Source organism: Amaranthus tricolor, chromosome 1, assembly GCF_026212465.1.
Source record: "Amaranthus tricolor cultivar Red isolate AtriRed21 chromosome 1, ASM2621246v1, whole genome shotgun sequence".
Lineage (NCBI taxonomy): Eukaryota > Viridiplantae > Streptophyta > Magnoliopsida > Caryophyllales > Amaranthaceae > Amaranthus > Amaranthus tricolor.
In genome coordinates, this window is record NC_080047.1 from 8,082,561 (window position 1) to 8,105,255 (window position 22,695).

The following is a 22,695-nucleotide window of genomic DNA, read 5'->3' on the forward strand; positions in this document are numbered from 1 at the left end:
ATATATATATATATATATATATATATATATATATATATATATATATATATATATATATATATATATATATATATATATATATATTGTTATAGCTTCAAATATATCATGTTATAACCCCAAATAAATTATGTTATAATCATCAAATATATGCTGGTATAACACTAAATATATTATGTTATACCCCAAATAAATGTTGTTATAACTCCAAATATATTATTTGTCCTTTCATATTACACTTACACGCGCGTGTCAGTTTTTTTTTAAATTAACACAATGGGTTGGGCTTTTGAGAACCGTCTTTAGAAAAGACCGTCTCTCAAGAGAGAGGTCGTTCTCAAAATAAACTCTTTTTGCCCAGAGCATAAATTTGAGGTTGTTTGATGTTACTAACAACAAATAAAGAATTTTGGTAAAAAAATCAAAGTTTTTGTTTGTTGTTAGTAACGGCGAACAAAAATTTTAACCATTTTTAATAGGGGGTATCACCTTATCAGGGTAAGCCACAAACAATCCTTAAAAAGTTTGGTAAAAAAGCCATCGACATGGTCCAAGATTTATACGGGTGTCACCGGTCTCAGACCTAATCCATTATATTTTAATGTGAAAAAGTATTTAAAATGCATACTATAATATTTTTAATGCCCACCGAAAAACATAGCCTACTAGTCTACTTACCATATTCTTGATGCCCACTACAATATTTTTAGTGAATAGTTATAATTAGAGGTGGTTAACAAGTCGGACTGGGGCGGGTTATGTCAAATGTTAAAATAGGTCGGGGCTAGTCAAAGCTCGTTTAATTCCGACCCACTTTGACCTGATTTTTAAAAGTCCATAAAATAGTTTTTTTATATAATAATATCATTTAAAATATAAAAAAATGGTAAAGTTTTTTTCGCAATTAATTCTTATAATTATTCGACCCGGTCCGGCCTGACCCTTTACACTAAGGCTCGTTAATGACTCGCCCTGCTATTGACTCGACCTACTAGTGACTAGGGGTGTACACGGTCCGGTTTGGTCTGGTCTGACACTAAAATCAGACCAAACCAAAAATTCTGGTTTGAAAATTTTCCTGACCGGATCGGATCAAACCCTTATACAACGGTTTGGTCTACGTTTTTTGTTTTTATATTTTCCCCAAATTAATATGTGTTTATACAAGTATTTCGCACCTAGCATCACCAAATATAATAATTTGTAATTAGTTGATTGCATTAATATTACTTAAGTATATATTACTATATAAAAATAACTACATTTTGAAATATCTAGGTAGCAATATTATTTTTTAAAAAAAATTATGATTTTTGGTCATAGTACGATTTGTGCAGTATGGTCTGGTATGAAAAATAAAAAATCGGAACCAGACCGTAAACCGTAATTTTGTTTGGGAAAAACCTAGAACAAACCGTTTAGATCGTAGACCAGACCAAATATTAAAATTACTGTTTGGTCCGGTTTAGAGCAAACTTTGTTCAGCCCTATTAATGACCCGTTAAAATGTTACCCGACCTTTAACTCGTTGGGTCGACCCGCCCTGTTGAACACCTCTACTTATAATATACTTAATGTCTATCGAGTAAGTACTTAAGTACTTACAATATTTTAAATGATTACTTACAATTTCTTAATGCTTATTAAAAACCTTACTCTATATCTTTCTTTTTGAGCGAGTCTAATTAGATATGATTTCTTTGAGATTTCATACGAATTTGGGAAAAGAAAAGTTAAATAGGAGTAATAGATTATTGAATAAGAGAAGAATTTAGATGAGTTATTAAAATTTTAGTAATTAAGATTAAGATTAAAATTAAAATCAAAATCAAGCTTAAGATTAAATAGCCAAAAGTGTCCAGGTTTGCGGCGTATTTTGAGCGTTTTTCAATTACAGTGAATACCCTACTTTTTAATTTGAACTCATTCAGCGACGTTCCACTCAACCCTAACTCTGAAACTTCCTTCCTCCACCGGAAATCAGTCGCCGTTTTTCCCGCTAAAACGCAGACCCGCACAGTCGCATATTTCACCTGACATCTCCATCGTCCTCGCCACCGCTCACCGTATTCTATCTGTTGCCTGCTTGCTTTCAATTTGTTCTTGGCTGGGTAATTTGTTTACTTAATTTATTTGATTAAATTTGAGTCAATTGCTTTATTTGATAGTCAAATTGTTTTAATTTGTTTCAATTGTTTTTTAAAAAACCTATTTTTCCTTCTGTTTTTCTCTTATTCGCCATTGTAATTCCTCCATTAGTTTTTCTAATTCATCATTGTTGAAGAATTTAATTCATTATTGCTAATTGGAGGTAACTAATATATGTTTATACATCTTTATAATTATATCCGTTAATAGAGAAAGTTAGATGAGTTGTAAAGTGTTGACTATGATAACTTAGGGAATCCTTGTTGGAATATGTGCGTGTGATGACTTTGTTATGTTTGTTCTCTACTTCAGTACTTCTCTAATTATCTTCCAATTTCTAAATGTTTAATAGTTGTTGTTGAATGTTGATAGACAATTGTGTTTTCTTAATTTCTTCTGTATGTTTGAATTTTTCTTCGGAATGTGTTTTCTTCTAAATGTTTGAATTTATAAAAATTTCTCCTAATAGATATTTTATAATCGTGTTGGTGTAATTGCATTATTATAATTTTAATTAGTTGTTTTCATTTGTTTATTTGATTTAACTGTAAAATGGTTAGGTATTTGTGAAAATTGGATAATAGTGAATTTCGATAAAGTTTGACTGTTTGATAGTTTAATAGTATGTTGATGATTTGACAGCACTTGATTATTTTCTGGATGCACCACTGATAAGCTGTATCTGTAAGGTGCGAAAATTTACAAGTTTATACTTTCTTAATCTATTTAATGATTCTTACATATTCTTTGGCACTAATTTCAATTTAATTTTTAGGGGTTTCAATTAAATTTCAACTCTTTTGAGTAAATGGGGAAGCGTGGGAAGAGTCAGAAGAAAGGTCCTCAACATTCAAAGAAAATTAAGCTGCATAATGAAGATGTAGACTTCAATAATATGGATGACGAAATTGATGCTTGTAATTTCTATTCTTTTTTTATTATTTTGCTTGATGCTTCATTAATTAATAAGGGTTATTAATGACTATTTGTGAAATTTTGTAGTTCATAAGAAAAGGGATATAATTCCATTGGATGTTAATGCTGATAATGTTGATTCTGACGATGAAGATGATGAGCAGCCTATTTTTGATTATGAGGTTTGTTTGTTTTATCTTTTTGGTTTATGAATTTATGGTTTTACCCAAAAGAATGGGTATTAGGGTAGGATCAGGTGAAAATAACTAAAGTGTTGAAAACTGAAAACCAGTTTGAGATATACATTTTGTTGCAAAATGTGTACATATTATCTTATAAGGTGTAAATATTTTTGCGAGGGTTAAAATTCATATTATTTACAGAAATGTCATCAGAATATATACACCTTTTAAGCATGTGTGTATACCTTTTACAAAATGTGTGTATACCTGTTTTCAGTTTTCATATATATATATATATATATATATATATATATATATATATATATATATATATATGTGCTGCCTATATTATCCATGCCTTTTGTTATCCATGACTGTTGAGTGAGAGGTATTTTACTGATTTATATATCATATTTTAAATTAGGGCGTTGATGGGGATGAAGAAGAAGAAGATGATGATGATGATGGAGATGATAGCAATCTAAAAGGCCTTGTTGCTAAAAGTAAGTTGTAATCAGACATTGATTAAAGAAAATTTGAAATGAATTTGGTGTATTGATTAAATGCTCCTTTGATGAGTCACAGTTGAAGCAATTACAAGCTTATTTTGACCACGATATTGTGTTCATGTGATTTGTATGAGGGAATTCTTCAGTAATTCTTCTACGGTTTCTCTTTAAACTATGATTATATGCTTTATTTAGAGCAGCTATGTGCTTTAAATTTATTTACTGCGAAGGAGAAGGGTTATTCCTTGCCTTGTAGAACAAAACAACTGATGCCTTCCTTGTGTTTTCGAACGTAATTTTTTTTTTATCTAGAGAGACACATGTCTTGTGCGTAGAATTCATAGCACCGGACTTTTCTGTTAGCACAAACATTTTACTGTGTTTAGGATTTGGGGGATGAGTCTAAAGGTTATGCTACTTTTTTATTTATTTTCTAGGTTTAGATTAAATTACCATAATACTGGATATTATCTTTATGAAAAGTTTGAGTTTCTTATGTATTTTTTGATGTGCTAATGGTGCGTTATTGTACATTTGCACCTTCTAACGTGGATTTAATTGGCTTTACTAGGTTCAACTTGTAGTATCTTTAACTATTGTTTGTTATTTGTGCGTGCTTTCATTTTTCAATCATTATTCTCTTTTTGTGACCTCAGCAAGCAATGTTTGGTATTATATTGTCTAATTGATATAGGATGGATTATTTTCAGTTGCAAGGCAGCAGAAATTTTTAAGGGAAAAGTTAGGTGGTCTTGATGATGATGAGCATGAGGAGGATGAGGAGGATGAGAAGAAACAAAAGGTGTGGTCTAGGGGAAAGAGTGCCTACTATGGTTCAGATGACGATTTTGAGGTAAGTTATTGATAAACTGATGTGATTTCATATCATGGGTATTGATCACATGGTAGGAGCTGTGAACTACTGCAATAGCAGCACAATGTCTATGCTGTTAATCAAAAGGTAACTTTGTAAAATATGTCTTGATCATGTGCTTACCTGCATTTTTTAGTTACAATCAAGTGGTGAGGATACTCCTGCAGAGGAAGAAGAAGAGGTAATAAAATTGCAGAAGGAACGAGCAGAAACTCTGAGGGATGAGGATTTTGGCCTCCAGAATGATGAGGAAGAGGACAGTGATGAAGAGCCGACTCTTGGTGTGAGTTTCAACTAAAGGCTTATAAATTTTACATTTTGTAAATCTTTCAATCATTTTTCCACAATCCTTTAATTGCTTGCTTTTCTATTATCCTAAACAACCGCTTAAAGGCTGTCATAATTTTTTTTACTTTCAGGAAAGATGTAGGTTTCGAAGTTTATATTTTTTTTTTTGACATTTATTGCTAATGATTTGTACATTGACGGTTATTAGGAAATTATGGTAAAAGGGAAGCCTAAATTAAAATCTTCAAGTGATAAAGAGGCTGAAAATGATGCTGCTCCTATGTATGAAGAGGTTGAGAAAGATTTGAGTGCATTATCAAGGGATGAGCTAATGGATGTTGTATATAGGTATGCTTCCTTACTGTATATAGGTGTTTTTTTTCCTGTGGAATTTCGATGTGAATGAGTACTTGTACTGTTTATCCAAATTATTTAGGCATTATTTTACTGTAATGGTATCTGCCTATCTAGTATTATTAATAAAAGGGATATTTCACGTGGTGACCCTGAGTTTTTGGCTTTTCCACAAATGTTGTTTAAAATCCACGTGGTGATCTTGAACTTTCAACTTTTCTACATGATAGATAAAATGTTAAGTTTTTGGTTAAATTAAGTATTTGTTTCGACTGAATTTTGAAATATGTGGTCAATTAGGGTGATCACGACGTTTGTTTTTTGAAAAAAATGTCATTACGCTGGGTGAAAATTGGCGTAAAATTAAAAAAAACTTCCCTTTTGTCTACCACGTGGAAAAATTGGAGGGTTAAGGTCACCATGTGGATTAAAAATAAAGTTTGTCTACCACGTGTAAAAGCCGAAAGTTCAGGGTTACCACATGGAATTTCCCTTAATAAAATTATATCTGATGCTTTTGTCTGCTGGTATTCTAAGTGCACTGCTGCTCTTATAGAGAACTGTAATGTATTACTTTAGGCTTACATCTGCATTGTTTGAGGCAGAACTGATATACCTTTGGCTTCATGAGGGAAATATCTCATTTAAATACTAATCAATTGAGAGTAGATACATGGAGCTTAGTGCTTCTTAGATAACGTGGTGACTAAAGGTGTGGCCTGCCAATAATATGGGATGAATGCTGAGATTGTATATTTTTAAGTATGCATTTAATACTTTTATTTTTGTTGAGAAATTTCACACAATCATATTTGATATGTTCAAAGGATTTGAAAATATCAACTCCGTGGATTTTCAGGCCTCATATGTTTTCTTGAGTGTCGTATAGACTATAGAGCACGTCAAAAACCAGTGGTCTGACTTTCTGGTTGCAGAAAAACTGATTAATAATCTCATTTTGCCGGTCTTCTTTAAGCACTTTTACCTTTCTATATTGGGAATAAACTGGATGTTAGTGGTTTTTTTTTTATTGGTCCTGTTACCTAGATTAACTTGTTATATAGGTTATTCTGCAACATGGGAGAATGATATTTGTTTTTTCAGATTTGTAATTTTTTTGAGTTAATTTTCTTCTTCTCTTTTCTCTCTCTACTATAGTTCATCATCATCACTATCGATATTGCAGTCAGCCAGTCACCAAGCTGTTCTACTTCTTACTGTTAACACCATTAGAATTTTGCAATCATCATTTGGAAAAATAGTCTTACTCTTAATCAGCTCAATTGTCACTTGACAGCTGTGGCCTGTATCCCTCAGTTAAAAAAAGACGCTGCAACAAGTCTCTAGAATTTTGGGTTGCTTCACTTGAAAAATTAACTGTTTGTAAAATAGCTTCTGGCCTATCTAGTTGAGTCTTAAGCACCTATTAATAAAACTGAGACGACTGTATGGTTTGTTGCTGACGGCGCAGCAGGGGTTATGAAGTGCCTTATTTGTGGAGGGGTTTCTACTGATGGTCCTGGTGGAGGTTTGGGTCGAAGGTGGACATGGCTTAAAAGTTAAGAGGAGATGGAAAAAGATGTGGTTGTTTTTACTTTTTCAAGACCAAAAGTTACCCATATTTGAGTCCAAGACATTTCTACAAATCAATTAAAGGAGATATTCTGAAAATTTGGGTTATCCTAATAGATTTAAATTTGAAACTTTTAAGAGAACTAGCAAGGCGGGCATTTATACAAGTTTTAGATTTTCAACTTTGTGGGAATTATCTAATCCTGAGCTTTGTATGCAAATGGTAATATATTGTGTGTTTGCTGATGGTTTTTGTGGTTATGTTTTCTGATGCAGTTCTGCCCCAGAATTAGTTGGACTTCTTGCAGAGTTAAATGATGCTACCATGCAGCTTGAGACCCAAGTTAATCCCCTTCTTTCTAAGGTATATTTATCTTTCAATGTTTTATGATATATAGTGATCTTATCTTATTCATGTTGTATTTTGGCTTGGTTTGCCTCAGTACATTTAAGGTCCTTCTATGGATTGGGATGGGTATGTATTGCACTTGATAGCTAAGAATATAAAATTGACCTTGTGCCCTTATGGTTCTGCTCTTGTATTTGATGAAATGTAACAACCACAGTGTGCTGTTTCTGTAGTGTTTGGCTGAGGGCTTAGCTGTCTCATGTGATTGGTCATCAGTGGCAGAGCTATTATTGGGCAAAGATCAGCCATAACCCATCCTCATTGATCAGTGAAAATGTAGTATATATAGGGTATTGTGGTATGAAACTGATTAATTGGACTAAAACTGTAAAAGTGATAAAAGAGATAAATAGAAATTATACTATGAATTGGATGATAAAAGGAAGATTACAACTCTAAAGCATAATAAGAAAAGATAAATCAAGCCATTCGAGACGCTTGAGAATTGAGATCTCCCCATTGAGTATAAAACTCACCCACTATGTGTTTAACAATTCTCATCATGATCATAACTCCCTAATTCCCCCTTATTTATAATAAGCTACCTCTTAATCCTAACTCATTCCCCAAGTCTTTCCTACATGACAATTACCAAAATTACCCCTACGTAAAACCAAATATCAGGTCATTGCATATTGATCCAAGAATTATTTTAAATCTAGATTTAAACCATGATACTCGTCGGCCTTGCTGTGAACATAAAAAAAATTCCTCAAGTACCTAAAATTCTGGCAATTTTTGACCCCCTCTTCAAAAAATCATTTTGTGATGTTGATATGGAAATTTTCGGTCTCCCCTTGAAGTTTTGACTTTGCCTCTGGACTGATTTATTTTTATGAGATTCAAATTTTACACTGAGAATGCACTAACCTCTTTTGTTTCATTTGAAGGTTGGAAAAAGGGTGAATGATAAAAAAGAAAGATTACATTATTTGGAGGTGAAACAAATCCTGCTGATTGCGTATTGCCAAGCTATTACTTTTTATCTTCTTTTGAAATCAGAAGGATTGCAAGTTCGTGATCATCCAGTCGTAGCCCGCCTTGTGGAAATCAAGACCTTGTTGGGCAAGGTCTTCCTCCTCCCCTTTATTTTCTTTAACAGTATATATGTGACATATTGTCTCAAGTATTCTGAAAACCGTATAATGAGTTGAGTTATCTAGCTTGTTCTCCCCCTTTATTCTTTTTTGTGTGTAACTGTGTTTTTGAAGAGTCCAGACGCTTACTAGTGGGATGGGCTAATAACATCATACACCCTGATTTCCCTTCCTTGTCATCATGGTGTGATATATGTGGGTATTTATGTTTGATTCTCTTACTGTTGTTCCTGTGCTTTTCTTCACCCATGTGTATCTACATGTTTAAGCTGCAATATCTATACTTTCAATATACTGCCACGTGTGGACAACTTGTCAAGTACCTCATTTTCTAAAGTTACTGTACTTGCTCCCCCCAAACAACTTGTTTTCTTTCTGCGTCCAGGTGGCTTGTGTTTATTTGCTTAGTTTTAAGGCTAGCTTCTGTTATTTGGTGTTTCAATGTTCTTTTTTTGGCGAAGGACTGTAGCCTGTTTCTGTTACTAAAATATTATCACATGATATACCAGTAGGTTATGTCGGTGGTCATACTTTTCCTGTACATTTAAAAGAAGTTATATAGTAGTAGCAATTATTGTCATATTTGTTTCATTTTTCAATCAGTTACTGCCTTAGCTTTTCTGCTTGTGACTGATCATTATGGAGCAATTTTAAAATTTGCTATCCACCTCTTTTTCTAGTCATGTTATGATTTTTGGATTTCTTGAGTTCCAAATATGCTGATCCTTGAATTTTTGATTTTCATATTCTCTTGTTTATGTTTAGATGAAAGAACTTGATGGGTATATTCCAGATGGATTTGAGGGTGCATTGATTGAAAAGGCCAATGCTGCACCTGCTAAGAAGCTAGCTGCTAAGACTAGTGATAAATCATCTGATCATTTTGCGAAACTTGGTGAGCTTACTGGTTTTGTGGTTGATAAAGAACCGTCCAAGGTGATTATCATCTCAAATTTTATGCCTCAGCTTGCTTTGTATCTTTTTAGCTGAGCTTGAACTTCAAGATGTTTACTGCACTTGCAGAAGGTGGACGAACCAGTTCAAAAGCAGTCTGTGGAAGTTAATGAAAAGAAACAGAGGTTTAACAAAGGCCAGGTAGAAAATTATTGTCTCTGTTTCTTCAGTGCATTTTCATGTTTGTATCTTAATCTCCACTAGCTTCGTGACTTGAATCTATTACATGGTAGGATCAGCCAGTGAGCTCAGAGAGCATGAAGATGTTACAATATAGAGCCGCACTTGAGGAAAAGTTGAAGCAAAAAGCTGGTTCTGTTGCACCAAAGTCCGACAATACCCAGAAACACAAATCTAAAAAGCTTGCTGGGTAAATACTGTTTGCTAGTTACAAACACAGATTTGTCTTATAACAAGCACCTTTCTTTTTCTTACAGTTTTGTCATTGTGTGGCTGGTATACTAAACAGAAAACTTGAAACTACCGATGATTTTGATGATGATGCCATGTATTTGGAGGACACCACTCGTGACAATAGGCGAACCTCTAGTCTATCTAGTAAACTCTCTCAAATTGTTCCTGCCAAGAAAAAAATGCTGAAGGTATACTCATTTTCTTCTAGATCATTTTTCTTGGCGTCACAAGTACACTATGCCATCTACAATGTTGGGTTTTGTAGCAGTAGTTTTGTTGTTGGTGAGAACTTGTAGGAGGCACATTAAGGCCGTTTTAGCAGTTACCACAGGATTCAGGGCCTGCCCTATTCACCAATATAAGGCTTCACAGCTTCTTCAAAGTAGTGCTTTAACATAATTACATTATATATATCTTTTCTGTATGTCAAATGTTAAATGCAGTTAGAAATATGCTTGACAGCAGTGATAGGAAATGAATACTAATTTAAAATTTGATAATGTGAGAGGGATATCCTGATTGATTGTTAAGATTCTTGAATCCATTGTTACATTCCACCCATTGCAAATCCATCATTTTTTTGTCCCTTAGAAACCGTGAGATGAGAGGTAGTTCTTTCTGTTGATATGGAATTTTCTTGTTGAGATAATCGCCCTATTTTTAATTATGACTAATTCCCGATGGCGTCTGACGTTGTAGCTAGCAGAATTTTTTTTTGGAGAACCAACTATTTGAAGCAACATTCGATTATCCCTCTTGGTATTTTGTTGACACCTTTGTTCTGGTTGCTTTGTTGGGGATTCTGTTACTGTGTGTTATCCGATCATTGCAATCCTCGCCTGCATATAGCCAATGATAATTAAAAGGTCCTTTCCGAGGTTATGAAATAGTCTGACCAGTTGTTGAACCTAGCCTTTGAAGAGTTCCATCCCTTAGAAATGAAAGAACAAGTTTGTGATTGGCCTTGAACAAGAATGTGATATTTTAACATCAATGAGGACTCGGTGAATCTGTGAGACGGCTGTGTACGTGTGACCTACCGACTACTCACAGGCCCAGCAAATTTCGAAAATCCAGCCATTAATTTTTTTAATAAAATATTTTTATGTCTTGGAATTGAAGACTTTCAACCTTTGAAGTAGACATCTCAAGTCTTGATGTAGTCATTTTATACATTGGTGAAGAAATTAAGTTTTGAAGTAGGGACTCTAAACCTTTAAGTAAAGATTTAAAGCCTTGCAATGGACTTAGGTAGGTAAAAATAAAGTTAAGCCTTTGGGGAAGAAAGATTAAGACTTGGTTTAGGGGTTTTATGAGTTGGAGTTGTCTTTTTAAGTCTTAAAATTGGGGTTTTAAGGGTTGGAGTAGGTAGTTAAAATATAAAGTTAAGCTTTTGGTGAAAGAAGATTAAGACTTGGAGTAGCGGTTTAACTCCGTTTAACGTGTTGGAACTGTCATTTTGAATCTTGAAATGAGTGTTTTAAGGCTTGAAGTTGGCGGGTAAAAGAATATATTTTTTTTAATATATTGGGCCTTAATACATAAAAGCTTAGGTGCAAGCTCTTTAGAAAATTTGAATGAATTAAGCAAAAAATTATTAAAAAAATCAAAAAATAAGCAATGGGGAAACCTATTTCCCAAAGTAAGCACTTTTTGAGGTTTGAGTTGTTCGCTGTTACTAACGGCGAACAAAGAAGGCTGGTAATAGCGAACAAAGACTTTGATGTTTTTTTATCAGGTATTTGTAGTAACTGCGAATAAAAGGAGACCTAGTCAAATAAGGTCAAGCCTTTGTTCGCTGTTAGTAATAGCGAACAAAGGTTTGACCCTGTTTGACCAGGTTAAACCTTTGTTCGCTGTTAGTAACAGCGAACAAAGAACTTGACTTTTTTTGACCCGCATTCTTTGTTCGCTGTTAGTAACAGCGAACAACCCAAGCCTCAGCTCTGGGAAAAAAGTGCTTACTTTGGAAAGTATTTTTATACATTACTTATTGTTTGACTTTTTTATATTATTTTGCTTATTTAGTTCAAATTTTCAGCTCTTTATTGATTTATTGTTCTTGCAGCTTGACCTTAGCCTAATGTAACTAAGGCCCTAGATTTAAGGATCAGGAGCAAGGAATTCATAAGGACCCAGATTTGGGGAAAGACACTCATCTTGTTCTCTGGTTTATGCTAGACAATCAGTCAATCATAATGCCAAAGCTTAGTTGTTGAAACTTAAAACAGAAGTAATTGCAGTAAACTGCAAATGTACTGTGTCTATGAACAACATGTTTTCTTGATGTGGTATTGACAATTTAATATTCTTGCTACTCTTGAAGGGGATTTCTGGTGATGATGACTTGCCAGAAAGAGATGATTTAGGAGAACGGAGATGGAAACATGAGCTCCGAGTCTTGGCTAGAGCTGGAATTAAGTCAAAAGATGACGATGATGCTCAACTTGAGAGTGAGCTAGCAAGTTCAGGCGGTGATGAATCAGGCGGTGACGAATCAGGTGGTGAAGAATCCGAAGATTACTACAATCTAATAAAACAACAACGAGAAGCAAAGCTTAAAATGAAAGCACAAAAGTATTCAAGGTGAGTTACTGATCTCCCTTCAAGAGACTTCTCTTGTTTATTGACGCACTTAATTCATGAAGCTTTTTAGCTATTATTGTTTTGGTCTTTTGGTTGGACTACATATGCTCATGTAAACATATGGATTATTATGTCTTGGACTAAATATGTGGTGACTTTATAGTTTATACGATACTTATTCATGGGGTAACATATAGAAGTACAATATTTTGTAGCTTTCTGCTGTGCATTGGACATTTTAAAATCCGACAGTTCTTGCTTTGATCTGTATTGTTTTGTGCAGAAACCCGCAAGTCCAATTTGAACTGGAGTCTACTGTTGATTGTAAACGTCACATTACCACTCAGGTAACTACGAGATCACTTTGTCCTCTCAAGAACTAGGTTTACGAATTGGTTCGGGGGGGGGGGGGGGGTGCAATGTTCGTTGGCCTTGCTTTCTTCCTTATAATGTTCAAGTTGCTTGGTGTTCATCGCCTAAGACTCTTGCATTTTTATCTGACTATCCTGTCATCTTTCTTCTACACATCAGATGGAGAAAAACAGAGGACTCACGCGTGACCGGAAGAAGGAGATCAAAAATCCGAGGAAGAAGTACAGGGTACTTGATTAGAACTCGTCTCAAAACCTATTATTATCTTTTCAAGCTCTTCTTTGAACTACTTGTTGCCCTTTGGCTAATACATTCTATTCAAAACTTGTGCAGGGTAAGTATAAAAAAGCCGTCACTCATCGTAAAGGACAGGTGCGTGAATACAAGCAACCGAAGTTTAGTTATGATGGGGAAACTACCGGTATTAATCCTAATATTAGTAGAAGCATCAGGTTTTAGGATTGATAAAGTTTTGGTTGTAGTAAAGAAATTTTGTGGTTCGGACTTTGGCTTTTTTGGATTTTGGCCCTTTGGGTGGAAGAGCATAAATTCATTGTAAGTTAGTAAAGAATATTTTTTTGACTTGTAGCCTGTATCAGTACTACACCAATTTACCATTTAAATTATGATTTACAAATTATTCTCTTCCATTTTTGTTGGTGAAATGTATTTTCTATTTGCTATCTCAATTAACAAAGTAATCCTTAGTTCTCATTGGGTTGATTTTGGCTTGGTGTTTCAGATTGGTTTGAAATTGGTTGTGTCCATTTTGTTTTTTTTACTTAATTGTAAATCGTTTTTGAAGTAGGGTCATTCGTGTTCGGTGACAATGTTGGGCAATTTTCGGGTCATTAAGTCTGTTTTGAACACCTCTTCTCCTATCTTTTTTAGTTTGCTATTGAAAATGAATATATTGTAAGAGAAAATCTAACAATCTCTAGTGGCCAGAGGAAGTAGTTAGTTAGAGTGATATTTACTTATTTTTTATTAGACAACATGTCATGTTTCACCAAAAAAATTTTGAACTTCCCAAAACTTTCCTTTTCTTTTTTTTTTTTTTTAAATTTTCTTAAAGTTATTTTATTGATTTTTTGGAAAAGAATTAATTACAAATTATAGCCTTAAGGTGTTTTTGTGAATTACAGTCTTGATGTTTTTTTTTTTTTTGCAAATTACAGCCTCTAAAGTAGCTTTTTAACCACTATTCAAGCCAAGTGACTCGTTTTGCACAATTTAACCGTTGGCCACACTTTTTACCTTTGACTTTTTTTTTTTTTTTTTTTTTTTGTAAGTTTTAATTTATTTGTTTTTTCTCATTCACTTCCTTTGGCCTCTAACATTGATGAAACTCCATCAAGCTTAAATCTAAAACCCCTTCTCCTTCTGCTCCTCAATCCCAACCACCTTCCTCTCTCCTTTTTCATCCATAAAATGTTCAATCCTACAACTTCGCAACCTTCAGGTTTATTAGATCTGTTCATCAACTGGGTTATAATTTTAGTTATTTATTTCTTGATGTAAATGGACACCTAGTTTGTACCTTAGTGATTCCAAAATCAGTGGTGCCTTATTAATATTCATTAATTACAAAACTACAGAAAAAACGAACAAATACAATGTAAATAGGTAGAAAAAGCAAAAGATCGGAGTACAACCAAAATCAAAGAAATTATTACAACTTTGATACAATATATTGTATATAACTTTTTTAATTTAAATGCATTGTAAAATATTGTATTTATATTGAATAAAATTGTGAGAATTTACATCATTTGATATATATCATAAGAAATTATTAAAACTTTGATACAATATTAAATATAAATTATAGATAATATCTTCTATATTTTTCAAAAAGTTTGGTATTTGAAACTTTACACTTGAATTTATAGTTAAAAAATTTATAACACCATCATAAGCAATTGGAGGGAAAAAAATTATTTAGAAGCTAACACCTCATTAGTTAATAGTTTTGCTAATATAAGCGTGTTTTACTTTAGTAATATGTATATAGATATAGATAAGGATGCTTAACTATTGTTGAACATTTAGAGTATACAAATCTAGATTTGTATATACTACATGTCTACATACTTAGTATAGTAGTGGGACTTAAATAAATATATTATAAGTCCAAATTAAATGCCTCAAAGAATTTGATGAATCATTACTTTGATTCATAAGTTTTGTTTGATGAATCATTACTTTGATTCATAAGCTTTGTTTGGTGAAACATTATTTTGATTCGTAAGCTTTGCTTTGTGAAACATTACTTTGATTTATAAGCTTTGCTTGGTAAACATTACTTTGATTCATAAGCTTTGTTTAGTGAAACACTTTTGTTTTAAAATGAGGTATTGTTTGATGGTTCTATAAATAGAGGTCGCATGCCAAGGGACATTCCATCCCAATTTGATATCATTTATGATTTCTCTCCTAAGAATACTCTCTTCTTCCTTTCATGAGATAATATTGAGAGAGTAATTAACTCTTAATATCAAATTCAATAGTGAACACTTGTATTTACTATTGCAATTTCCTTGTGCTAGAATTTTGTTGTGTAGATTGTATCTCATTGTGAATTTCATTTTATCATCCCAAGCACCTTTTGTGGGAGAAATATCACAATAGGAAAGTGCATGAACGCCTTCTACTCATATCAAGTTTCCGAGCGACTCCTCTGATTGTCGCAACCTTATCTTCATGGTGTCCATTTGGTGATTTACAAAGCAAGGAGTTCTATTGCCATCCACACAAGGGAAATACAAATCGATTTGTTTATTTTTATTTGCATTATATTTCCAATAACTATACTCCAGAATAAATCAGCAAAATTAAACCAAAAGTTTAACGAATGCTATTTCAATTTTCATGTTAGTTGCAAGATGAGTGAATATGTAAAATGGCTATTCTTATTCATTGCAAAAAAAATTGATTACATCAATGGTTATTTATAGTGATGAGTTTAGTTACAAGTTTACTAAAATATCTTAGATATTTTTATTTTTTAATTACTTTTTCTAGGAATTTCAATTATAATATCTTAGATATTTTTATTTTTTTTAATTCTTTAGTTTAGATATTTTTTATGTTTAATTAAAAACCTAGATTTTTCTAGATTATTTTAACAGACATTGAGAATGGAAGAAATTAAACCGTGTCATTCTGAAAAGCTGAGAAATTTCTAGTCTTGACTTTAAGCAAGATGGAGTTTCATTAATGTTAGGAGGAGAAGGAAGTGAATGAGAAAAAAAAAAATTAAACACACAAAAAAAAATTAAAACCAAAAAAAGGAAGTCAAAGATAAAAAGTGTGGTCAACGGTTAAAATTATACGGATTCGGTTACCTGGCTTAAATAGTGGTCAAAATGCTACTTTAAAAATGTAATTCGCAAAACCATCAAACATTAAGACTGTAATTCGTAATTAATTTTTTTGGAAAATCAAACTTTATGGTGAATGGACCGGACCAAAAGCTTCTTAGCCAAAAAGCAACACTAAAAGTACATAATAATGTTGGAGGATAGCAATCATCAAAAAGTTTACTTAAACTTAAAGTTGCGTAAATATTACTATTTTATGGAGTATAATTTTGTTTATTAAAATTATTACTCTAATAATTTTATTTGGTGGGAAAGCTTTACTCTTATTTCCTTTATTTATAAAATAGATTTAGTTTTGCACTTGGCGAGTCATAAATTATGGATGAAATGAGTGAAATTTACATCTTATATTTCCCATTTAATTCAAAAGATATGCAATGACTAATGAGCAATTATTATTATATTAAATCTAATATACTTCTCAATGCTCATAAATTTCCAACACCATAAAATGACACTACTATTAAAAGGAGAAAGAAAGTGTGTAGATGTTAATTATAATAATGATGAAGACACTACCATGAAAGTATTGTTATAAAATTAAAACAACGAACTAAAATTAAAAAGTATTATTAATTTATTTATTTTTTACTAATAGTTATTATAATTTACAACTTACATCTTTAATTGTTAAGTAATTACACTATTATTAAATTCATTTTAAACTGTTATATACAGTAGTTGAACGTTATTAAAATTTGAGAATACGGAGACAATAATTATAGTAATTTACGTAGTTTTTATTTTAATAAAATATGAATTGTAATTTCCACAATTTTGAAAAAAATGTTTGCAATAGTTTATTATGTGACACACTTGGTTTTGCTATTGTCACCCTATTTAGAAAATTATGAATCCGCCACGTATGAGCGAAGTCGGAATCAATTTGGTTTAAACCTAAATGGCACTTAAAACATGTATGTTAGGTGAGAAGAAAGAATAAACGGCCCGTTTGGTTGATGATAATGAAGTAATGAAAATGAAATGTTGTAATGATAATAATAATGAAGGAATGAATATGAGAATTGGTAATGAAGATTCTTTTGTTTGGTTTGCATGACTAAAGAATAGTAGTGGAAGATAATATTCCATTGATTGCATTTGGTTGTTAGTAATAAAAAATGGTAATGACTTTTAGTTTCATTATTGTATATTTATATCTAAAAGCATTATTGTATCTAAATTATTCTATCTAATGATTTTTATTTTAATAATAATATTTTTTTGGATAATTACATATATTACCTTTTTTTTCTTCATTATTTTTTTTTCTTCAGCTCGAAACAACATTACCTAATTTTATTACCACAGTAATACTTCATTACCATTACAGCCTTATACCAGGTTGTTTAATTGTAATCAAAATTGCCCTTTTTGGTAATTTCATTACCATCTATTATCATTGAAGGCATCCAAATAACTAAATTTTTTATTACTTAATTTTATTACCATCACCGCCCTCTAATACCATATACCAAACGGGCCGTAAAGAAGTCGGAAAACAGAGAGTTGGGCAAAAGAATAGCCGAATACAGTAGAAGTGGAGCTAATTAAGGCATTTACAACTCACAAGGTCAATACTCTGACTAGCAAAAACAATTTGTATGATGACAACCTGCTGACGAACTAATGACCATCTTTTCCATCGTCTAAAATATAATTTTAATAGTTCCACTAAACATCACCTTTTTCAAATAAAGTTATGACTTCTATTTTAATGTTCCTCTTCTCTCATTCTAATTTTGACTCTAAAAATTAGAATTTATGTTAATGTAAATATCAATCCTATTGTAGTAAAAAAATAGACAAGATTTAAAGACCTTTTGAACAATAATGTGAGACGCCTTATTATGGTTTTTCCCCTCAAAACTCATTCTTCGAAAATGTTGTGAGAATCCATCTATCATAAAACCCAAATCCGCCAAGAAAGATTTGAGTACGGATCGAAGATGGGTCCGAGACCTATCGCCATTTCTATCCACAAGTTATTTACCTAATTTTATGAGGACTAAAATAACAAAAATATTTACAAATTGAGAAAGTATTATAAAGTAGATAAACATCTTAAAGCGACTCATCTAGTATGGTGGATAAACGTTGGATGTTTTCAACTTAGTGTTTCAAGTAGTGTTTAGCGGTTAATTATGGTTAGCACAATGTAATCATAACTTATGCTAAAAAGTTTGGAAATTTTCAAGTGTTATAATTAAAGAGAGTTTACCAAATGGAACTCACATATTGGCTAAAAACAAATGACATGTTATTTGATCTTGACTAATATCGCTACCATTAAAGTATCTTTGACTAACATTTATTTTTAATTAAATTGAGTAGATTAGAAAATATAATATACTGTATAATATATTATTGACACTTTTCAAAATTATAGAGTTAATTTATCTGTAATGTATAATATCTCTGACTTTTTTATAATTTCATAAATGTAATTTTTTAGACTAGTAGTCGATAAAATGAGTAATCATACAAGAACAGAGGGGTCCCTAATTACGGAATAATGGAATATACATTCACTTTCGAAGTTGATGGAAACCTTTGATAAATTACATGACAACTTTACCCTAAAAAATATGAACCAGAAAGTTCTTGCACTTGGACGAATAATGGGCTCAAGAAAATGAAAATGGACGTTATTTAAAACACGTTCAAGTCATACCTAACACCAACAAATATTTGTCATAAAGCCCAAAATAGTAATTACAGCTCCTAAAGCGCACTATTTAAAGCTTGCGCAACATGAAGCGTTACATTACTACACCTTCTAACGGAAAACTACATACACACTTTTTTCTTCTAAAACTTTCTTCACATTCATCATATAAAATATGGCTGAAAAAAGCAAGATTTTGGTAATCGGCGGCACCGGATACATTGGTAAATTCATCGTCGAAGCGAGTGCAAAGTTGGGTAATCCCACATTTGCGCTTGTTCGCAACGAGACTATCTCTAATTCCGATAAGGCACCTATTATTGATAACTTTAAGAAGTTGGGTGTAAATTTAGTCACAGTATGTCATTTTTCTATTTTTTTTGCCAATTGTCATACATTCCTCAGGAATGAACAATACTTTTTAGAATTATGTTTTTTTAATATAAATTATGAGTTTAAATTAAATATTGTTATTTCAAGAAAATGCGTGTAATCTGTCATTATATATTCCCTTAAATTATAATGGATAATTCTGAAAACATAACATTTTAGAAAAATTATATGAGATATTAAATGTTGATAATTGTTTATAATGGTGAATAGGGAGATCTTTACAATCATGAAAGTTTAGTGAAGGCGATTAAAGAAGTAGATGTGGTGATCTCCACCGTTGGTGCCTTTCAGTTGGCGGATCAAGTTAAGATCATTGATGCTATTAAGGAAGCTGGTAACGTTAAGGTATAATACAATTTTGAATGGCTTTACACTCTAATTAATTGATCATTTAGTTTTAATTAATTTTCAGGAAGACAACAACCATTTTGTTTCATTTATTTTTTCATAAACAAATTTCAATAATTACATTGAATTCAATCTGTGTTTCGTTTTTGTTACCATAATTCTAACTAATGAAAAGAGCTAAAATTAATCAAATACTCCCATGTGTTAAGCCTACTAGTCTCATTTATCTTTTATATACTTATCAAAATAATATTTTAACTCCTAATATCTTCAATCATTCATAATGAAAATTTATAAATAAATTAATATTAATAATTCTTGCATTGAGACAAATTAATAAAATTCCAACTGACTACATTTTATAACTTACAAATAACTAAATAGATTAAGAATAAAATACATATTAATATTGATAATTGAATAGTAAAAAAATAAAAGAGAATATAAATTATAAAGAAAAATGTTACTTTACGAAGATTGATGTGTTATGATAAAAATATTAATTTGGAGATGTATAGAGATTCTTTCCGTCGGAATTTGGCGTGGACGTGGACCGTACAAGTGCCGTGGAGCCTGCAAAATCGACGTTCGATGTCAAAGTACAAATACGACGAGCAACTGAGGCTGCCGGAATTCCCTACACATTTGTGTCAGCTAACTTATTTGCTGGCTACTTTATCCCTACTTTCTCTCAACCTGGTGCCACTGCCCCTCCAAGAGACAAAGTTGTCATTTTAGGTGATGGAAATGTCACAGGTAACTTTCACCATTTTCATTTTCATTAAATGGCTTTTGACTATCTACAGTGAATTTCAAGGCTATGCAATTTTACAATTGGTCTACACTTTTTAGTTATAATAAAAAAGTTGTTTTCAATTAATCAAAAAATTATTTACAATTTCACGTAAATAAAGAGTAATTTAATTAATTATAGTCTATTATAATCCAAAACCAATAAACTATAGAACTTTAAATTCCTCGATTAATCAAATAGATTGAATTTTAATTTTTTTTTTAAATATTAAGAATAAAAAGAACAAAACAACTATACAATATACATGGGATGATGGGCCACATGGCTCTTTGTTCATGAATACAAACATGAAAAAACATGTACAATAATTTTTTCATTTTTTTACTCTTGAAAAATTCCATTTATTTGGCCTTCTACTTTTGATAATAGTAGATGGTGTAATGATAATTTATTTCCACCACAGCTGTATATAACAAGGAAGAGGATATTGGAAGCTACACCATTTTAGCAGCAGATGATCCAAGAACCCTAAACAAGATCCTTTACATCAAGCCTCCTGGTAACATTTACTCCTTTAATCAGCTTGTTTCCTTGTGGGAGAAAAAGATTGGTAAAACCCTTGAGAAGGAATATGTTCCTGAAGAACAAATCTTGAAGAATATACAAGGTAATGTCACTAAATCTTGCAATGAGGATTTGTCCCTTGATTTAGTCATGTTTTCGGCTTTGGAAAAATACACAAGAATTGAAATTAATGAATTCTATCGAGAGATGAATCTCACTTTAAGCGGAATTTGAAAGGTCGAATATACAACTTTACATCGCTAAAAATCTCGCAATCAGAACGTGTTGCCTGATTTAGTCATGTTTTCGTCTTTGGAAAATACGCAAGAATCCAAATTAATGTATCCTAAGACAAATGAACCTCACTTTAATTAAGTGAAATTTAAAAAGTTGAATATACACAACTCTACGTCCCTAAAAATCTCACAATGAGAATGTGTCGGCTAATATAGTCACATTTTCGCCTTTGGAAAAAATCTGCAAGAATTCAAATCAATGTAGGTTACAATACCATCTTTTATAACTCTTTTACGTAACAACAATATGTCATTATCCTAACGACTAGGGGTGGAGTAAAACTCATAATAAGTTTCGAGCCTTGTTTATTTTATACTTTTGCATTAAAAAGGATGTCAGTTTTCTTTTAGACGTTGGTTGTTGAATGGTAATTTGTTACTCATGAAGGAGTAGTCTGTCAAACTTATACATTACATAACCTCTCTCTTATTCTAGACGTAAGATCGGATCACATGTTTAATACTAACATCATGTACAACTTCAAATAAATAAAGAAACCGCAAATATTAATTTATTTAACATCTTATTTCTGGTGTAATGATGGCAATGTTGCAGAATCACCAGTACCAATCAACATATTTCTGGCAATATCCCATGCTGTATTTGTGAATGGTGATACAACTAGGATTAAAATCGAAGCTTCTTTTGGAGTGGAAGCTTCAGAGCTTTATCCTGATGTCAAATACACCTCTGTGGATGAATACCTCAACCAATTTGTTTAGCTTTTAATTCAAGATGCAATATCTTCTTTTCAATGAAACAAGCTAAGTACAACAAAATGAGCAAGTATAATACAATATATGTAATCATCAATTGTCTTGTGATGTATTCTTGGATAATTAAATAATAACTTTTTACCATGTATGTATTATTGGAGGGATAATTAAAATACAGTAAGTAAGCATTAAGGATAATGCAAGTAGGTTGCATTAAGAATACGATAAATAGGAATTAATCTTCAATGAGATAGCTTAAGATACGTCTCTCAAAAAAACAATCTACCAAGAGACTAGCTGATGCAAACTAGTACTTACTCTTCAACAGAAATAAGAGTCAATTTTATTAATTGTATTTGTACTTAAATTTAATCCTTTCACATTTGGCTTAATTTTTGCTATCTAAAAATGGAATATGCCACCACTAGACCAACGAAAAAATGAAAATTTGAAAAAAGTAAGATAAATAAACAACTTAATTTCAAAAATAAGGTTCGTGAAAACTTATTTCCCAAAATAAGCGTCCGTACATCCAAGCCTAGCCTCGGGATAAGTCGCTGTTAGTAACAGCGAAAGAGAAAAAAAAAAAAAAGAAAAATAAAAACCCCAAAGTCGCTGTTAGTAACAGCGAATGAGGAAAAAAAAAAAATTAAAACCCCAAAGTCGCTGTTAGTAACAGCGACTTTAAGGTTAACTGATAACTTCTTAATCTCGTAGGTTGGAATGAGGAAGTAACTGAGAACTGAAAACTTAAAAAACATTAAGTCGCTGTTACTAACAGCGACTTTGGGGTTTTTATTTTTTATTTTTTTTTTCCTCTTTCGCTATTACTAACATCGACTTATCCAAACCAGTGATTTGGATGTACGGACGCTTATTTTGAGAAATAAGTTTTCACGGA

The 22,695-nt window shown here is 31.9% G+C and overlaps 2 protein-coding genes across 3 annotated transcripts; both read left to right on the plus strand.

The window, feature by feature from the left end:
• The first annotated feature begins 1,868 nt into the window (after window positions 1-1,868).
• LOC130820741 (protein THALLO) lies at window positions 1,869-13,311 on the plus strand. Of its 2 annotated transcripts, none has more exons than XM_057686244.1 (18): window positions 1,869-2,108; window positions 2,788-2,834; window positions 2,921-3,062; window positions 3,148-3,242; window positions 3,667-3,745; window positions 4,462-4,604; window positions 4,762-4,908; window positions 5,122-5,261; window positions 7,116-7,203; window positions 8,139-8,318; window positions 9,111-9,281; window positions 9,369-9,440; window positions 9,533-9,669; window positions 9,769-9,901; window positions 12,040-12,299; window positions 12,583-12,646; window positions 12,831-12,899; window positions 13,005-13,311. In XM_057686244.1, the coding sequence occupies exons 3-18, from the start codon at window positions 2,954-2,956 to the stop codon at window positions 13,128-13,130; spliced, it is 2,013 nt and encodes a 670-aa protein (XP_057542227.1). In that variant the 5' UTR covers window positions 1,869-2,108; window positions 2,788-2,834; window positions 2,921-2,953; the 3' UTR covers window positions 13,131-13,311. The 2 variants fall into 2 exon arrangements, with proteins under 2 accessions (XP_057542227.1, XP_057542235.1); XM_057686252.1 differs by having other exon boundaries at window positions 9,539-9,669.
• A 5,509-nt stretch (window positions 13,312-18,820) lies between these two features.
• Window positions 18,821-22,182, plus strand: LOC130818944 (phenylcoumaran benzylic ether reductase Betv6-like). Its single transcript, XM_057685230.1, has 5 exons — window positions 18,821-19,080; window positions 19,326-19,460; window positions 19,982-20,219; window positions 20,681-20,884; window positions 21,634-22,182. Exons 1-5 carry the CDS (start codon window positions 18,898-18,900, stop codon window positions 21,798-21,800), a joined length of 927 nt encoding a protein of 308 aa, XP_057541213.1. The 5' UTR covers window positions 18,821-18,897; the 3' UTR covers window positions 21,801-22,182.
• The last annotated feature ends 513 nt before the right edge of the window (window positions 22,183-22,695 follow it).

Excerpts from the sequence above, each read along its gene's own strand:
- LOC130820741 (XM_057686244.1), top strand. The coding sequence starts at position 2,954 with ATGGGGAAGCGTGGGAAGAGTCAGAAGAAAGGTCCTCAACATTCAAAG. Across the intron at positions 3,063-3,147 it reads GGATGACGAAATTGATGCTT|TTCATAAGAAAAGGGATATA; the intron begins GTAATTTCTATT and ends GAAATTTTGTAG. Across the intron at positions 8,319-9,110 it reads TCAAGACCTTGTTGGGCAAG|ATGAAAGAACTTGATGGGTA; the intron begins GTCTTCCTCCTC and ends GTTTATGTTTAG.
- LOC130818944 (XM_057685230.1), top strand. The coding sequence starts at position 18,898 with ATGGCTGAAAAAAGCAAGATTTTGGTAATCGGCGGCACCGGATACATT. Across the intron at positions 19,461-19,981 it reads AGGAAGCTGGTAACGTTAAG|AGATTCTTTCCGTCGGAATT; the intron begins GTATAATACAAT and ends GGAGATGTATAG. Across the intron at positions 20,885-21,633 it reads AATCTTGAAGAATATACAAG|AATCACCAGTACCAATCAAC; the intron begins GTAATGTCACTA and ends GCAATGTTGCAG.